General features: G+C 38.7%; 5 protein-coding genes across 5 annotated transcripts in view; all 5 read right to left on the reverse strand.

The window, feature by feature from the left end:
* Positions 1–18,273, reverse strand: part of LOC131302588 (protein DETOXIFICATION 14-like) — a 37,088-nt gene that overhangs the window by 6,540 nt on the left and 12,275 nt on the right. Inside the window, exons 2-3 of the mRNA XM_058329306.1 lie at positions 3,335–3,950; positions 2,103–2,260 (exon numbers count right to left, since the gene is read on the reverse strand). The gene's annotated coding sequence lies outside the window, so the exon portion shown is untranslated. The remainder of the gene's footprint in view (positions 1–2,102; positions 2,261–3,334; positions 3,951–18,273) is intronic.
* The window catches only part of LOC131302587 (protein DETOXIFICATION 14-like), a 35,921-nt gene that overhangs the window by 6,540 nt on the left and 11,108 nt on the right, over positions 1–18,273 (reverse strand). The window lies entirely within an intron of this gene.
* LOC131302582 (putative disease resistance protein At3g14460) overlaps positions 1–18,273 on the reverse strand; it is a 47,093-nt gene that overhangs the window by 302 nt on the left and 28,518 nt on the right. The gene's annotated exons all lie outside the window — the stretch shown is intronic.
* LOC131302847 (putative disease resistance protein RGA4) lies at positions 3,355–4,854 on the reverse strand. Its single transcript, XM_058329639.1, has 2 exons — positions 4,389–4,854; positions 3,355–4,295 (listed from the first exon to the last, which is right to left on the reverse strand). Exons 1-2 carry the CDS (start codon positions 4,852–4,854, stop codon positions 3,355–3,357), a joined length of 1,407 nt encoding a protein of 468 aa, XP_058185622.1.
* On the reverse strand, positions 4,923–6,777 carry LOC131302849 (putative disease resistance protein RGA3). The gene has a single exon (XM_058329641.1). It carries the CDS (start codon positions 6,663–6,665, stop codon positions 4,923–4,925), a length of 1,743 nt encoding a protein of 580 aa, XP_058185624.1. The 5' UTR covers positions 6,666–6,777.

Consider the following 18,273-nt stretch of genomic DNA (forward strand, 5'->3'; position numbering starts at 1 on the left):
CTGCAGAAGTTCAAAAAGCACAAAAAGCATAATTAAAGATGGCTTCATCTACCAAATTAATATCCTCGTCAGAAAAATCAAAAGATCAGGGCTGGAAAGCTATAAAAGCACAATAGATTCTCACATAGAACACATGCCTATACAGAACATCTGGATCTCAACATGGCTATTTGATGTAGATGGTACTGAATGCCTAACCGTATCTGTTCTTCAGATGTATGTTGTACCCATTCTGCTGCAGAGGATCTAGGCCATATGGAACAGTGGTGAAGCTATATAAGAAGATAACCATTACAGTTATGATTGAGATGCATAGTAAGTTACTAGTAACATACCTATTAGAAACATGTTTAGGGACGGCCATGTATCCCCAACAAAATTATTAACATGATTTCTCTTTACTAGTTTGCTCTATCTAGGTATTCGTTATTACAAAAATAAAAAACTTCAGGTTCATGCTCATGTAACTATCCACCTAATATAACTTTAAGAGAAGCAAGCCCGCTTCAGACCCAGCCAAGGAGAAAATGGCGATCCTAAGAGTGCAGTGGGATGTGATGGCACATTTTGAGACCCTTTTCCTCTCACCCTCCCCCGGTTCTGGTTCAATGAACACTACCAAATTAACTAAGCTCACCGTGATTCATATACTTGCATGAACCCAAGGAACTGATGCCAGCAATTATTTTGAACTTTATGTGCCACCAACTACTATTCAAAGCGTAACCTCCCTGCTTGGTTTGAATAGGATGTGTTACATATGGTTCCCGAAGTACACCGAAACATAAAAGATTGGCATGCTTTTGAATAAAGCTGCTGCCAGTACAAATTTGCCAGTGAAGCTTCAGTTTCGGCTTCATCTTACTATGCGGATAAAGGTAAGTGTTTGAGCTCCTCACGTCAAGGTTGAGAGACAAACCCAGAAGCACGCTGCCTTAAAGGTTGGTAGCTACTACTCCAAACAACAAAATCATCATACAGTTTTTCCATCCCGCTTACCTTCAACCTCAAACCTACTTTAAACCACTCTTAGGGGTTAAAGCATCTTTTAACCACTCTTAGGGGTTAAACCAATTAGATGTTAGAACCATGAAGACTAATGGCTTATGGTTTGAGAGACTTGAAAATGAACACAAACCACAGCCAAAAAGAACACTCCTCACCCTCACTTTAGCATCTATGACTACTTCATTAACTTATGACAACTGCATTATCAGCAACTTGGAGAACTGACCGAGACAGACTATAGATAGTCTCTGATAAAAAATAAAAAAGACTATAGATAGTCATGACTACAAAACCTATTGCCAAACATTTTTAAGCCGATGATGAAACCTAATCCAATTCAAAACAAACTACTACACATTTTTTGTCCAAACCGGAAGAATCACTGTAATTAACTTATTGTTTTCAGAATTTTTATTCCTTGAACTGAACCTAATTTTAGTAATGATAAAATAAATAGGAATCCAAAAATTGCACCCACAAAAAGCAACAATGAAATGATATTTTGAAGTACGACGACATGTTTATACTTCAGAAAGGTTGTTGTATGGCTCAAAACGATTGAATTTATGAAGTGCTCAAATCATGACCTCAGAAATGCCATACCTATCCAAACTTAAAATGGTGAAGAGATGTTTGTTATCATTGTTCCCATTAGAACCTAATGGTGATATTTGATTCCGAATCATCAAGGACGATAAGAATCATTTCGTTCATCAAAATTACAAGGCTCCACCACAACAGAGATTTGGACAATAGGATAGAAACAGGGAATGAGCGAGAGGAAAGATAATAGTACACTAAGTTGCATAGAATTTATTAGTATTTGAAATTGTGGCAATAATTTATTACTTTCCCACTTGACCATTTCAATATGCATAAAAACTGCAAAAACAACAAATGAAATTAGTCTGTTGGATGACACTAAAAAATGTACAAGAACATTACTCGGAAAAGGATGCATACTTAAGATTTGGGAGATTTTTCATGGTGGCTACAAGGAAAACCAATAAGAAAAAAGGATGCACAAAGTAATCAGCATGTGAGAAATAGAAACGTGAAAACACTAAAACAAGAAGGGAGAGTGAGAAACTTACGTTCTGTTATTCAACACAGTGAAGGCCAGAACCCTTCAAAATGGAAAGCATGCTGCATCTAAAACCCCAGCTTTTCATTCTGGGAACTAACTTCGATGATTTCTCTTGATTAACCATGCAATCAAATCTGGACTCAAAATATGCGGCCGGACATGAATCTAGGAAAAAAATGGCCAAAGTTATTAGAATGTGCACTCATGTCAATGTAGGCTGGGGGAATTAACTGGAAAATAAACTCTATAGGCAATCGTTTTCTTCCAACTAAAATTGCCACTTCAAATATTGTCTTGGTGACTCCAGGAAATTCGGAACATGGGGTCACTCATAAATCTCAATCCTCTTACTAATTAATTGTAAATTTTGTGACAACTCGATCGAGCTGTCTGGACCAATTTACGTGCACGTCGACTTATTCCTAGCGATCCAATCTCACCGTCTACTATCAGGGAGTACAACTAAAGCCAAGGCAAAGCCCTGTATGGAGTAGCCACATAAAAGGTGATTACACCTAATAAGTTTCAAACCTAAGAGCCAGCTAAAAAGGAGCAAATGCTAAATCTCAAGCTTCGACCACTAGGTCAAACCCTTGGAATGCTATTATTAATTAACAAAAACATCTATAGTACATTTAAAGCTCAAACAAGCATTTTTTGTGGTGTTTCAAAAGGAGCTGGGTTTTAGCTCATTCGTCTTTTATTCCATCGGTTAAATTTTTTGTGGTGTTCCAAGATTGGAAAATTTTCTAGTTTGGTGTCAAACTTTAATCGGTCATTTATTAGTTTTGCAATTATTCAATATAGCAATAGTTTAAAAAATATATATCCATGGGTCACCCAAATTGTGGCGTCGCTTGTGGCTAGAGCAGGTTTTAATTACTTTGGTGGGTTTGGATTAAAAAGTTAAGTAGCCTTTTTCTTTATCTTTATTCAAAGTTTTTTTTTTTTTTTTTGGCATTTGTTTGTTTTGCGTTAAACTTTTGTAGCTTATTGATTCGTCTCAACGAGAGAAATCGGAAAAAGTTATGAGTTTCGATCAATTTTTTTTTAATTTTCCAATTCCTCTCGACGAGACGAATCAATAAGTCACAAAAGTTCAACACAAAATTAACGAATACAAAAAAAAATTGAATAAAGATAAAAAAAAAAAAGTCGTTTTGAATTATTAAGTCAAAAGAAAAACCAACCTTAACAACAGCAAAAAATTAACAAAAAAAAGAAAAAAAAAAATCATACCTCAACTTCTAGATTGTCTGTCAATCGTCCTTGATCCAAATATTGGGTATGTGAGCTATCTTCAGCCAATCCTCGCCACTCTCTTTCTTGCACCGCGACCTCAGATTACTACAACGCCGAATCTCTAAGTATGATAGCGACTGGAGGTTTCCTAGCCAGTTTGGTAGAGTAATTAATCCTTCGCAATCCGATATCGCCATACGCTGGAGAGAATTCAAATTTCGCATGCCTTCTGGAAAAGATTGTATCTCTGGACATCCACTGATATGCAAGTCTCGGAGTAGCGTCAGATGTTGCATTCCCTCCGATAACGACCTTAGCTTGAGACAGTGTCGAATATATAAGGATCTGAGGGAAGTTAAGCCTTCCAAGCCCTTAAGGTCCGTAAGACTATCACAACCCATTATATCAAGTGAGTCCAGAGAGTTTAGGATTTCGAGTCCTGTCAAATTTCCTATTTTACGGCAGCAATTAAGTTTCAATCGCTTTAGAGAAGACAAACCAGACATCTGATTTTGCAGAGTCTCGATATTGGGCATAGACTGTATCATTAGGGACTCCAAGGCCTCGTGATTTTGAAACAATCCATGCGGAAGAATCTCCAACTGGAAGTCGCCTATTGAAAGAGAGGAAAGCGAAGTCAGATTATTCACCGACTCGAGTAACATTTCACTGCCATGTATCTGCCAACTCTCAAGTGTTGGAAGGGCAGGCAAATTAGTTAGCTTGGGGCTGCCCCATAAACTCAACACTTGTAGGCGCGGGAAAACATCTTGTCTATCCATTGTCGTCCATTCCTCCAAACTCCGCATATCTAGAAGATCGAGTATCTCTAGTGCCTGGAATGAAATTTCCCCATCTCCATAACATTCAGGGTCGAAGCACTTCACAGAACGCATTCCAGTGATATTGAGTATTTTAAGGACGTGTAGTTTCCCAAGAGGCGGAAGTTGTTCACATCCTGAATAAGAATGTAGAGAGAGCTCAACCAGATTTTTAAGAACTGAGCACATCATTCAATTTGGAAACTTTGATCCTCGGTAATAACTTATACTCAGCTTCTTCAGATTCGAGTGAGGTTGGAGACTCTCAAGCACCCCTTCAACATCACTGGGTAAGTTTTCTTCTTTGTGATAATCCCAACTTAAATTCAGAGAAACAAGATCATGTTTCCTCTTCAAATTGGCATTCTCGGCGTCCGCTGGACTTCTTACATTATCAAGTATCTTCATTTCCAGCTCCCCCGCAAGATTTAATTCTTTCAGCTCGCCAATACGGTAACCCTCAGCTTGGCCCACAATGAATATGCTTAGTCTTCGTAGGGAAGTTAGTTGTCCCAATTTAGGAGGCATAGAAATAAGAGAATGGCACCCTTTAATGTCTAGGTATACGAGATTTCTCATATACCTCATGCGTTTGGGCAACTTACGAAGCTGGTTACAATGTTTAAGTTTCAAAGTCTCCAGATTTTGGAGATCACATATGGATTCTGGTAGATATACTATGTTAGAGCGCGACATGTTGAGGTACCTAAGATGGTCGGAGTTGGAAATTAATCTTGGTACCTTCTCAAAAATATTGTAACAATTCAAATCCAACACCCTGAGATACTTCTGTTTCGAAATCCAAGGAGACACTTCTTCCCAATCCAAGGAGACACTTCTTCCCAAGAAAAACCAATGGTTGGATGTAAAACAAACGACCGTAGAGATGGAACTTCAAGCACAGCCTCATTCCAAGTTAATCCCCCTGCTGAGCAAATGTTAAGAAGCAAGTGACGAACCTTTCCTGGAACTTTCAGATCCTTATGGGAGTCCATAACATATAGTAAATCATATTGCATAATAGATAGCGCCAGATCGTGCACAAGATCGTGCATTTTACATACTGTTTTGCCATCGAAATTCTCCGCCACATCTTGTAAGAAGGACCTCCAAACTAAGTCATTGAAAATCTCATGGCCCGTATCATGCAAAGTTGTTTCTCCTTTAGAGGGAATAAAACCATTTGCCATCCACAGTTCAATCAGAGTGTCTTTCTCCATCACACTGTCTTTAAGGAATATACAACAATAAGCGAAACATTGCCTCAAGTGTGGAGGTAAATTGTCATAGCTCAACCTTAGGGCAGGCAAGATAGTACTTCCATCATATGGTAGATCCCAAATCTTACTGTCCCTCACAAATAACCACTCACTTTCACTGCTTTTAAACTGCATGAGGCTTCCTAGAGCTTTTATCGCTAAGGGCAACCCTCCGCATTTTTTGACTATCGCCTTCCCAATCTCAAACAGCTCATGGTTTTCCTCCATCCTTCGATTGTCAAAAGCTCGTTGCTCAAACAAGGACCAAGAATCATCCTCCGATAGACCAACCATAAGGTGCACAGGAAGTGTAGCCATAATATGAGCAACTTTCTGACTCCTTGTTGTCACTACAACCTTACTGCCTTTAGCTCCACACCTAAGTACATCTTTTAGTCTATCCCACTTCTCGTGGTACTCATTCCACACGTCGTCCAAGACAAGCAAATATCTCCTGCCACTAAGTTTTTCTTGGAGGCGGCGCTGGAGTGGATCCAAGTTTGTGATATTGCACGCGCCTCCTTCTATGGACTCTACAATCGCTCCTGTCAGTCTCTTTATGTCGAAATCATCAGATACGCAAACCCAAAGTCTTAAATCGAAGTGCCCCTCCACCCTCTTATCATTGTACACCAATTTAGCGAGTGTAGTCTTGCCGAGGCCCCCCATGCCGCATATAGCACACACCGAAACACCGTCGTGATCGCTCAAATCATCGAGCAACATGTTAATTATCCTTTCTTTCTCGTCATTCCTTAGAATTTCGGATTCATTCACGAAGGAACTGGTCTGTCTTCCCTCCGCCGCACGAGATTCGGGCACCATCAAGCCCTCCGTCAGGTGAAAACTTCTCTCTCCAGCAATTCTATCCAAACTCTCCTTAACACCCTTAATCTTATTCCCCATCTTCAAACGAAATATAAGCCGATTTGGAAGAGAGAAAAAGGCACTTACTCGGTGTATTTGAGAATCCAGTTTTCGTTTGAGGGCTTGGGTGGCGAATTCGTCCAACACGTTGTCGGCATCGTAAGCTGAATCCTTGAGCTTTCGGAGCCAATTCTTGACGGCCTCGCTCGTCCATTGCTTGGCCTCTGCATCTACAAGCACTGCCTGGATTGTACTCAAAGTACTCTCCAGATTTTTGAGCTCGGTTTCGAGGCCCCAAGCTGTTCCGAACTCCTTTAGGGCCGAGGAGGTCAAGGTTGTAAGGATTGTCCGTATGAGAGAGGAGAGGAGTACATCTGCCATGGCTCTGTTTTTTTCTGGATGAGATGAGATGAAAATATGAAATGATATGCAGAGTGTTGACTTAAGAAGAGAAGAGCAGACCCCGGAAAACAGTGTTTCAGTACCAGACTACCTGAAATGATACCGGCGCGAGGGCTCTGCTGTCCCATGAGCATGAGGCAGTAGCCCCTGCCCAGTGCCCACTCCAACAAAGCATTAAACAAAGAAAACAAAAATCTGTTTCACAATTCGTAAAACTCTATCAATAATGAGCGATTTCAATTGTCTTTGTGGGATCCAAAATGAGCCCCACAAAAAAACAATAAATCATTAGTCTGAAATTAAGTGGCTTTTTCACAATTCCTAGCGCCCTATCGATATCGGATTAAGCTAATGTTTTTTAGGAACCCAAAAATATTTTAAAAATAATGACCAGCTTGAATCATTTTTTTGGGACTAAAATGGACCTATATGATATCAGTAGAGCGTTACGATTTGTTAAAAGGCCACTTAAATGATTCAAGCCGCTCATTATACTTTAAATTCTTTTTAACAGTTTCTAAATAAAATTAACTCAATCCAATATCAGTAAGGCTACGTTTTGTGAAAAAAAACACTTAAGTTCAGACTAATGATTTATCAATTTGGTGTGGGACTCATTTTGGATCCTACAAAGATGATTCAAACTGTTCATTATTCTAAAAATCTTTCTAACAGATGCCTGAAAAAAGTTACTCCCTCCGTTCATTTTTAAGTGTCCTGCTTCGTAACTCCAACTTATTAAAAAGACATCATCATTAAACCTTTCACATCAACTTTTTCCTTCACTTTCCCTATTTACACATCATCATTACACTTTTACTCACTAACTTTTCAAAATAAAATATACTTTTAGGGACAAAATAGACAATACACCAACTTTTACCCCCATAACTTTACAAAATGGACACTTATTAAGGGACAGCCCAAAATGGAATACTGGACACAAAAAAAGGGACGGAGGGAGTAGAAATCATTTGTGTTCGAAAAATATTGAAAAAATTACATGATCCTATTTCAACCGGTTCTAAAAATATTTGTGTTCGAATCTGTATGTAGTCATATGTACCCGTACCATTACTTGTAATAAAACAAAATCGTTTATTGAAAGTTATATGATCCTATTTCATATTTGCCTTTGGATTAGTCGTTCGAACGTGCTTTTGGATGAGTCAGATGAACATTAGTCTCACAAATTGATAAAAAGTTTGCATGCACCAACCAATATAAGGTATATCTCAATTTCCGAATTTGTACGCGCACATTTGCTTGCTCCTCGTGATTTTATTACTCAAGAAAGTCTACACCCACCATTTTATTTCATCGCTTTTCTACCGATAGTCGGAATTTTAGAAAACTCTTCCCTACAAGAGTTATTTTAAAATTCAGACTATTGATTTCTGAGACAGACGGCAAAATTAAGCGATGCAACGAAATAGAGAGGTGGGCATAGCACTAGACTGTAGTCCTCCCTCTACCTACCAGTTTCACGGTAAAAAAGCTAACAGTCCATTACGTGTTCTCTCTCTACAAGCTTGTCTTTAAGACTATGGGAATTCTCTGGCAGAAGGTACCGTGATCCTCATTCCACTACAATTTCACTAATTCAACGGTTTACATCATCCACATTCCACCACAATTTAGATAATTAAATCTCTCTCTCTCTCTCTCAATTGGCAGCAATATTTTGGGCCTGAATTGTCTAGCCAATGGAAGATCGAAGTCGTTGTCGTAGTCGCCGGCCAACAGAAGATCAAAAAGATTTCTGTGCGTCTCCTTCTAGCGGGGTGTTTTGGGTAGTTTACTGAAAACAGGGTTTATGTGGAATGAGTTTGACAAGGAGTGGGCTTGCAAGTTATCATTTTTTTTTGTTGGTTGGTGTTGGGTACTTTTAAGTTCCAACAATTAACCTGCTTTGCAACTTTCCTTCTTCTTTTTGGGTCACCCATCTTTGCAAGCTAGCATTTTTTTTGGTTGGTTGTTGTTGGGTACTTTTAAGTTCCAACAATTATACATGGGGAGTGATTTTGCCACTCCCATTTTTGTTAATGTCACTTCCCTTTGTATCTTTATGAGATGATTTGTTTTGTGAGAGAATGAGAGTGACACTAATAAAAAGGGGAGTGACAAAATCAATTCCCTTATACATTTGCTTTTCCCCCTTATTTTTTATGCTTGGGATGGTGTACACTTTTGTTTTCAAGAAACCAGTTAGCGATGCCTTTTAAATTAGCTTGTATCTCCGTTTGGCCTCTTTAGAGAGTAAGGAGACACTTTTTGTGTGTGTGTGTGTCAGTTTCTGAACCCTTATTTTAGCTTTTAAGTAAAATCTTCTAGTTTGCTAATAATGATTGGAGAAATACAGAAAGCATGGAAAGAAATAAAATTTGAGGTGGATTACATGGATCTCATTTACGATGTCATAAAATATGGGACGGATGTACCGTAAACATGTTTGATTGCAGGACAAGAGAAGCGGGACTAAGGGGTGGGCTCACATGTCATCTTTTTTCAAAATCCGGTTTTTCGTTGCACACAGGACTAAGAGTGTCGATTGGACAATGGTAATCGACACTGATAGTGGTAATCCAAATCCGAAAAATTCAGATCCGATCCGAAAATCTGAATCCGAATCCGATCCGAAAACTTTTTTACTTCAAAAATTATTTTTCAAAAAAAATTATTTTCCAAAAAAGAAATAATTCCGTGCACTATGTGTTCACGCCACTCTACCGCGTGTCGATCTATCCATCGACATGCATATATAAACCACACCAAATAGAGCCTTTACATTCCATAAAAAACATTGAATCCGTTTTTTTTTTTTTCTATTCTATTAAATTCTGTCAAGCGCATCATGTTCAATGATACTCAAAACATGCAATCTATATAATAATGGAGTTCAGTTTTTGAATCTTATATACGTAGTCATAAATCTAGACCCTTTATTTCTAAATCCTATGGTTAGCAAGTGTTAAGAGTTTCTATAAATCAAGTGACTCAATTCGAAACCTCTTGCCAGGATATACCCACCCGGCACCGAAAAATTTCTCGATTATTGTATACTATTTAGCAGACTAGCAGTTCTGTTTATTTCTTATCTTTAAGTCCTATCAAGGGTTTTCTAGTTGAAATTTGTACCAAATTCGGCTTTGATCTCGAGAAATAGGATGGAAAACATTGAAAGAAACAGATACCTGAAATTTGGGCTAGGGACATGACACCGATATGATAAGTAGACACGTTGTACATTTTCAAAAACCTCGGTGCTACATATAGGGGCAGAGGGACATTAGGTCAAGTGGGATCACTTGATCCCGCTGATCTCTAACTTCTTCGTTGATAATTTGATCTTTTTATTATAATAATTCAAGAATTTGACCCGCAAATAAAATGAAATTTTGCCCAGCGTGTATGAATTCGTACTTAAATTACATTTCTGTCCCCATTTAGTAATTAGTACTACTCCCATAACTTTACTAACAATTGTCTAATAAGAGTGGATGTTACACAAGGCCAAAAGAGTTACAATTTCAATAGAAATATTCATGAAGATCAGTATATATTCATGAATATGTATGCGTTTTTCACCGACGTTGAGACCTTGTAGCATGTTAATCACTGCCCTTTGGGATGCATGTTGTTCAAAAATTTTCTACCATTGATAAGCAACTAGGCAACAAAATCAGGCATGTCAGCTCCACCGTCGCGGTCCACCCGCCCCACCCCCACTGCCTTAAGCACAGTCGCATGGACGGGTCAGGCCCTCCTCGGTGCCTGTATTTGGTTCCCTAGCTAATCGGTGTATTTTTGTTAAAATTAAGAAACACTCTTGCCTATTAGATCACCTCATTAATTTGTTGGCAGCTCCACGCCAAAATCTTTGCAAGATCCTCATAGAGGAGATCTGGATTCGTAATTTTCTATGCACGCATAAATTGGCAGGTATTATTGAAGTTTGTGGCATGTGCTTCGTATTTTTGTTGCAGTACGTATTTGGTTTGGTTAGGTTCCTTCTTATTCGTTGCAATTTTGTGATTATTACTGTTTGGATATTGTGAAAATGGATGGAGAAAAATTGACAAGAAAAAAGGAACATAAGGCAAAAATCAAAGAACCCAGAAATTTTTGGATTTGACGGCTATTATTACTTCACACTTTGTTGAAGGATTTGCAATGTTTTTTCTTTCCGATCAGTAATCGGAAGGAAAATGATACTAACATGAAGTGCTATATCTAGTTCTTGAGTTTTGAATATTTACACTATATTAAGGCTTTGTTTGTTTCAAAGTAAAATGTTTTACGATGTAAGAGTTTTTTTTATATAAAATGATTTCGGAAAAAAACAAAAGTTTCGTTTTTATTTATCGTTATTTGGTTGATAGTTGAAAAATGATATATGTATGTATGTATTACATTCAAATTTTTGCCGTATTTGATGAGAAGGCACGGGGTTAAGACATATGAGATTGGGATTGTGGGGAGCTTAGAGCATCTCCAATAAACTCTATAAAACACTCAATAGGGTGAGTGGCTAAAATTTAGCTAGTGAATGTACAAAAACTAACTCCAATGGATTAGATAAATTAGGCCATTAGCCTACCGCTCAATAACTCACCCTATAGATTTGGCCACTTATTTATGCACTCATTAGATTTTGTGAGGCCAATTTTTAGGTTAAAAAATAATTTTTACGTTGGCATAAAATGTATACCTTGGGTATGTAGACCTATACTAATCTGTTTCCTTCTCCACCTACAAACAAATAAAGTATTAGGATTTTTTTTTATTTTAAAGATGACGTTGGGAGGATATTTGGGCCCAAGTTTCAAATTTAAAAAACTTATTTCGTGAGTTTATGGAATACCATGTGAGGTTTTCAAAATTTGCTAATTGTTGCAAAATTAAAGCTTCAACAAATAGGGTAGGTTGACCTTTTCATTCTGCCATAGCGTTGCTTTGCTTCAATTCACATTGTCGTTGCTGTTTACCCCATTTGTTCTTTAATGATAGTCCATCATAAATATACGTGCATTTTTCGAATCAAAATATAATAATTTTTAAAAATTTTTGACACGGAAGTAAAGATATCAATGAGACATTTAATTTGGTGTCAATAAATTTTAAAAATTATGCACGGAAGCACCTTATAATTTGGTTACAAAATTGCACGTATTTTGATGGCGGACTACCATTTAGAAAATGAGTGAATATTTTTTTTTTTTTTGGTTTCATACAACAAAATTAACTAGTCCATTGGGGGCACCATCCACTTAATCAGCTAATGACCACTTATCACTCCATAAGTGGATCCAATTTTTACGAAAAAGTTCCATCTAGCCATTCAGTTTTAGCGATCCCACTGGAGATGCTCTTAGTAAAGTATCGTAATTATTTGTCGAGCAGCAAAGCCAAAGTTTGGAAAATTGCTTACCATCTTTTCAAGAAAACAAATATTTTCATCCATATGAAGTAAAATGTTTTACCTCTTTTGCAAAACCAACCACCAAAAAATACGTAAAACATGTTCCAGGAAAATATTTTATGCCCAAACAAGGAGCCTAAGCTTTAGAATCAGCCAAAAAAATAATATGCTTTCTGAAACTGAAACCCTTGAGAAACATTGAATCACTCAATGGAATCATTATCAGCTGGCAAATTTCCCTTCATCGCTCTTTCCCTTGCAATAGTTGCCTGCAATATCATACGAAAAATCAATACTGGCTTTCTGTTTACATTCTAAAATATACTCCCTCCGACTTTTTTTAAGTGTCTTGCTTCGTAATTTCAACTTATTAAAAAGACATCATCATTACACATTTCACATCAACTTTTACCTCCACTTTTCCTATTTACCTTCTATGGAGACATCATCATTACACTTTTACTCACTAACTTTTCAAAATGGAATATACTTTTAGAGGCAAAATAGAAAATGCACCAACTTTTACCCATTAACTTTACAAATTGGACATTTATTAAGGGACGGCCCAAAATGGAATATTAGTGCTTCGCTTACTCCGATGATAATGTGGAATAATACCCCAAGCGTAGGGTTTAACACATCGATTGAAGCATAATAAACCGGAAATCCGGGATCGTACCCAAGGGAAAAATTATATGGCTTGGTCGGATTTGTAGATGCAAGTAAGGGCTTTCGGCTTTTAGACAGCCAACTTTGTTTTACTTTAAGCGATGGAAATAAAAGGCTAAATTAAAAACGAATTAACTAGAGAAAAGATAGGCTAGGTCTAGGAATTATTAATACTCAAGACTCAAGCTAAATCACACTTTTTCATCCAATTACACAATTTAAGATACTTGATTAAAGTTCTCAAATCGGAAGATAAAATGATTTGAGAACCAAACTAGCTCTAGAGTTCATTTGGCAAATACCTCGAGCGACAGAGCTCTAAGCATCATGTGTGGTGGATAGGCGATACTCCCACCTACACATGATCAAAGAGGTTAACACCTCGGTGATTTGTCAAACAAACCCGAACCCCACATCAATTTTCAAATCAAAGTTTAAAGCTTTATTGGGTGCAAAATGCAATTTTCGCCCGAGCCATGAGGTGCTAATCACCCCATGACCTAACCTTTGAAACTACTCACCCATATCTAGAGAGATAGGAGCAAGTGAAAATCTACTTAACATAATTGAAAAGCAACACTAGAAGAAAATTAGAGATTAAGGTAGATCGGGAGAAAATAAACAACTTTAATTAAAGAGACAATGTCAAAAACTAACAACTAAAGGCAGAAAATTAAAAGATAAGTGCTGAAAAAATGAAAAACAACAAGAACACTCAAGAACAATTTGAATCTAGATCTAGATCTAAAATTAGGTAAGCAAATCTAATTTTACTTGAATCTATCTACTTGTTTGTACAAAACAATGACATAAGCTTTTATACTTTGGGTGATCCGAGCCTGGAATATTTCCAAGATGATCCGAAAATCCACCTCTAAGCCCCTCGGCATCGATGGCAACGGCCTTAGGGTGCTCTGCTAACATGCTCGGCATCGATGGACCTTGAAACCTTACATCGATGCCGAGGTCCATAGCTCAGATTTTCTTAAGTGCTTCGGCATCGATGGATCTCCATTATTCCCATCGATGCCGAACCCCATAGCTCAGCGCTCTGGTCTGCTGCTGCCTTGGCCATCTGCTTCTTGCTCGGGCAAATCTGGTTCTGCTCGGGCAACTCAGCTTCTGCTCGGGCAAATCAACTCCTGCTCGGGCAATTCTGTTTCTGCTCGGGCAAATCTCCACAACATCTTATTTTCATTCTCTAAACTTAAGTAAAGATTGCATTTTAAACCTTTCTTTTACCTTTTCTTTACTTTAATTTATTTAATGAAAATAAGGAAGTATCCCCCATTTGGAAACAATGGCATTACCAGAATTTTGAGATTTCAATCCAATCAAAATGTTGACCCCCAGCTTTTAGTGTAAAACAGAAAACAGCACACTTTTCTATCGAATAAATGGCTCAAAACATGACCTTAATCTTTGAATAAAACCTTGCAATTTTGAAGTTGCTCTTAGAAAAATTCAAGGATCAATTACCGCCATTTTTTATCTCGAAAATCGATATTTTTTCGAAAAGTGATTTTTCCATACTTAGACAGATTTTCAGGGGCCGACAGGGTCTTCATTGGTTCCTTGGGTACTTGGACGCACTCGGGCCATGGATGATGTCAAAATATGCCTTATTCACACGATTTACCTGAAAGCACTAAAAACATACCTTATGAGTAAACGCAATTAAGAAGCAACTAATTAAGCGATGAAATTAACTAAAACTAGATACTAGCGCACCCTGCATTGCATTAACGGGTGCTTATCAATTAGACTCTAAAAAAGGGACGGAGGGAGTACTACCCAATAAGAAAATTACACATGACACTAAACAGTGCGTGATCCAATCAAAACACATTGTAATTAGGCCTAAGATACAGAGAATCGAAGCATTTAATTACGATGTTATTTTAGTACTATACGGTATCATTTAGATTGGAAACAACCACATTTGGTCATCGAATGATAGGTATTAAGATGATAATTAAGCGTAACCGTTGATTAACTCTTAAAACTATCGAACGGTGTCATTAGGGACCTGTTTCATAAGGGAATTCAGTTATGCTTACTGTAAATCATCTGGGTAAATTATTTCGAAGCACTAATTCATGTTGCACAAAAGCAGAAGCCCATTATCCAGAAGTTAGCCACGATCTACATCAACAAACGTGGAAAGAGAAGAGTTTTCTGAGAAGACCAAGTCAAGCGGCAGTTCGAAGGCCTTTGCAACCGTTTTTTGAGGGAATGGAGGGCATTTTGAATCAAATTTGAATGAAGACTTGAGCGCTAAAAGAAAACGTGGAGAATACAAGTTGAAGACAGACCCATCGTCAATAAATAGAAGAGGCAATCGAAGAGAGAAACCCCTTGATAAAAATTCATCATCTGACATTCCATACAAAATGGTTGCTCAGAGATCTAGAGTAGTTTAAGACTTAGAATAATTTAGTAATAGCTTAATATTTTGCAAGTTTGAAGAGTTATTTGAATGTAAGCCGACTTTTGATTAAATTCAAGTTATCTTGTATATTTCTGTCTTTTTTTGCCAACGAGTAGTCGCATATAGGCTTGCTTTCGATTCAGTTCAAGCGTGCCTATATTTCTATCTTATTCTTGTCGAAATCTTAAGAGTAATCGTATATAAACTTGCTTTTGATTGAATTCAAGCTTGTTTATATTCAATTATCTTTTCTGATTGAAGAGCGTCAATCTATTATTGATTGATACCTTTAGGAAAATCCTCTTTGTTGAGGTAATCGAACGGATAATCACAATTGCTTGATTAAATTAGCTATTTTTGAGTTAATCTGAAAAGGATAAATTCTATTTTTTTCTGACACGGCCACACACAATTATTTGCCAAAGGTTATGCTAATTTAGCCCAAATGCTTTCGCCGATAAAAAAGAAGAAGAGAGAGAGAGTACCATACGCAAAAGTCAAGTTCTAGGTTATGTTTTTAACAAGCCAAGAGATTCTTCACTTAATATCACCATATCTCAAAACCCCACTTCTTGTTTTGCAAGCCAGCAAATGCAAGAAAAGAGAGGGTTTGGGAGCTCTAGCACATCCCTTGGATCCACAGAATAAGAAAATGGATGAGAGTTTCCGAATTGTCCTTTTCCTAAGTAGCACCGACACGGCCAAGAGACATGACACTGATAAGACAATCCGATATGTAAATTTCCAATACCTCAGTAATCGTGCTACATAGCCCTATGCTTTCCCTAATCCATTCTTAGTAGACAGTGAGCAACAAAGAGAAAACTATGACACACGAAGCATTCAAAACAAAGACCTGTTTTTGCCAATCTGTTAAACTTGTTACGAGAGAGAGCAGAACGAATTGCATAGTTGGCCCTGTTGTTAATCCGATCACCAAGCCTCTTCCCCCCATATGGAGAACGTAACCCAACAGGAGAGCAACTGGAATTGCATCCAGATAAAACGCTCCAAGATTGACAAATGCTCCTATAAGCTACCATCCACTTCCTCTAGCTACCCTGACAAAATTAGCAATATTCTTGAAGCGTTGTTTGGGAGCAACTTGGTAAAAGAGTTGTTATTAAGTTGTCACTTTGTGGGGGCTGAAATCACCATTGACCCTTCTTCCCCATGTTGACTGGTGAAGGTGCTCGCCGAGTCTGGAGAGGTTTCTACCGAGCCCGAGAAGATTTCCACCGAGCCTAGGGAGGTTACTGATGGCAATCATCGAAGGCAAGCTTCGGTTTCCGATGCACACGATTCTGATGGAGCTGCTTTTTACTTTCCAACTTACCCCTGCCAACTAAGCGTCAACACATATCGATTGGTCCACTCGATCATTAAACTAAGCTCTTCAATCTTGAGGCACACCATCTTTTTGAAAATTACATGATGTCTCGGAACCTGAAATTCTCTCGCTACTATTTGTGTAGCCGGAAAAAGAAGTCCAAACTCATCGTCGAAGGAATGTACGACTCTGAGCAATGGGCCTCGGATTACGTAGAAATCCGAGACAATTTTGTATACGGTCCATGGGGAAAACACCATATCATTTATCCTTGCAATATATTACTTGATTTTCACTTATCTTTCTGTTTCTGACACTATTATGTTTATGCTCGGCAGATTCATCGAAGATCAACCGAGCTTTATTGAAGAGGTGCACAGACCAACCAAGTCTTGCCTCGGCTTTGTTATCAATCCCAGTTGCAGAGAGAGATGCTCCCGCCCTGTTAGAGTACACGCCGACGTATCAGGGCTTTATCAAACGAAGGATACACCGACTGTTATTGTAGAGCAGCCTGTGGTAGAAGAAGAAGTAGAAGAAGAAGGAGAAGAAGTTTTTGAGGACTCATTTGGTGAGATTCCTGAAATCCTGAGGCCGAGCATCGAACGTCCACTCCGAGGGAAGTTAAGACTACCCAGGGCGGAAGACACCGACGAAGAAGAGAAAGAAACAGAGACAATGCCCCCGAAGGACATAATCGGTGAACTGGAGAGAAGGCAGAAGAAGAGGCAGGAAGAAGAGAAAGCCAAGACAGCGGCCAAAACCGCTACCTCGGCTCATGGTCTGATAACCAAATCTTCTCAACCCACGGGTTCCAAGGTGCCTCCTCCCGTCTACCCGACCAGAAAAAGGCCCCATAACTCTTCGACCCAAACAAAGGAGGCTCCAGCCGAGAAACGACAGAAGACAACGGCGGTTGGCTCAAAGACGACAGTGGTCAGCTCGGGAGAAGGCAGCGGAGAAGAAAAAGGAAAAGGCATCCCCGGTTCGGCCCCAGCATGGCGTCCACTCATCATCACTCCAGAAAAAAGGCAGTTAATGGCCACGGACAGCCTCGATGCCGACCCCTCCATTGTAAGAATGCTGTTCCACGGCCTGGCTCTTCCGAAGGATATCATGCTCCCCGAAAAAGCTCAAATCGGCTATAGATGATCACTACTTTTACTCAGGAAGGGTTAGTTTTCTCTTAAAAATAATCTTGCTCGTTTTGTTTCAAGTTTTATTCCTCGGTATCATATGTTTCCAATATTGAAAAGTGCAGGCCATACAATCTTTGATGCGGGCACAACTGTACATCGGCGATATTGATAAGAGAACGGGAGTACAGCAGCAGCAGGTGGAGCTCTACAAGAAGCAATTGGAGGACTCAGAGCTTGAATGAGGAAACCAATCCGAACAGGTTGCAAATCTGAATGAGCTGGTCCAGAATCTGCAAGGTGCCGCTGAACAAGCGTGAGCCGAGGGGAAGAAGGAAATGGAGAAAGAGATGAGAGGAGATGGAAAGAGAAAAGAAGAAGGTGTTTGACGAGGGTTATGCACAAGGATACACGAAGGCCGAAGAGGACGTGGTGGACCAGCTGGAGGCTGCCGAGATGACAAAAGTAGAGATACAGATCTTCATCCCCAACTGGTGTGACAAGGAGTGGAGCTCGGGAAAGATAATCCTTCAAGGATTGCAGAGACTGCACATTCATCCGTCCACTGGAACTGTCACCGGCTAGTTTTGATCGCTTGG

This window comes from Rhododendron vialii, chromosome 10a (assembly GCF_030253575.1).
Source record: "Rhododendron vialii isolate Sample 1 chromosome 10a, ASM3025357v1".
NCBI classification, from domain to species: domain Eukaryota; kingdom Viridiplantae; phylum Streptophyta; class Magnoliopsida; order Ericales; family Ericaceae; genus Rhododendron; species Rhododendron vialii.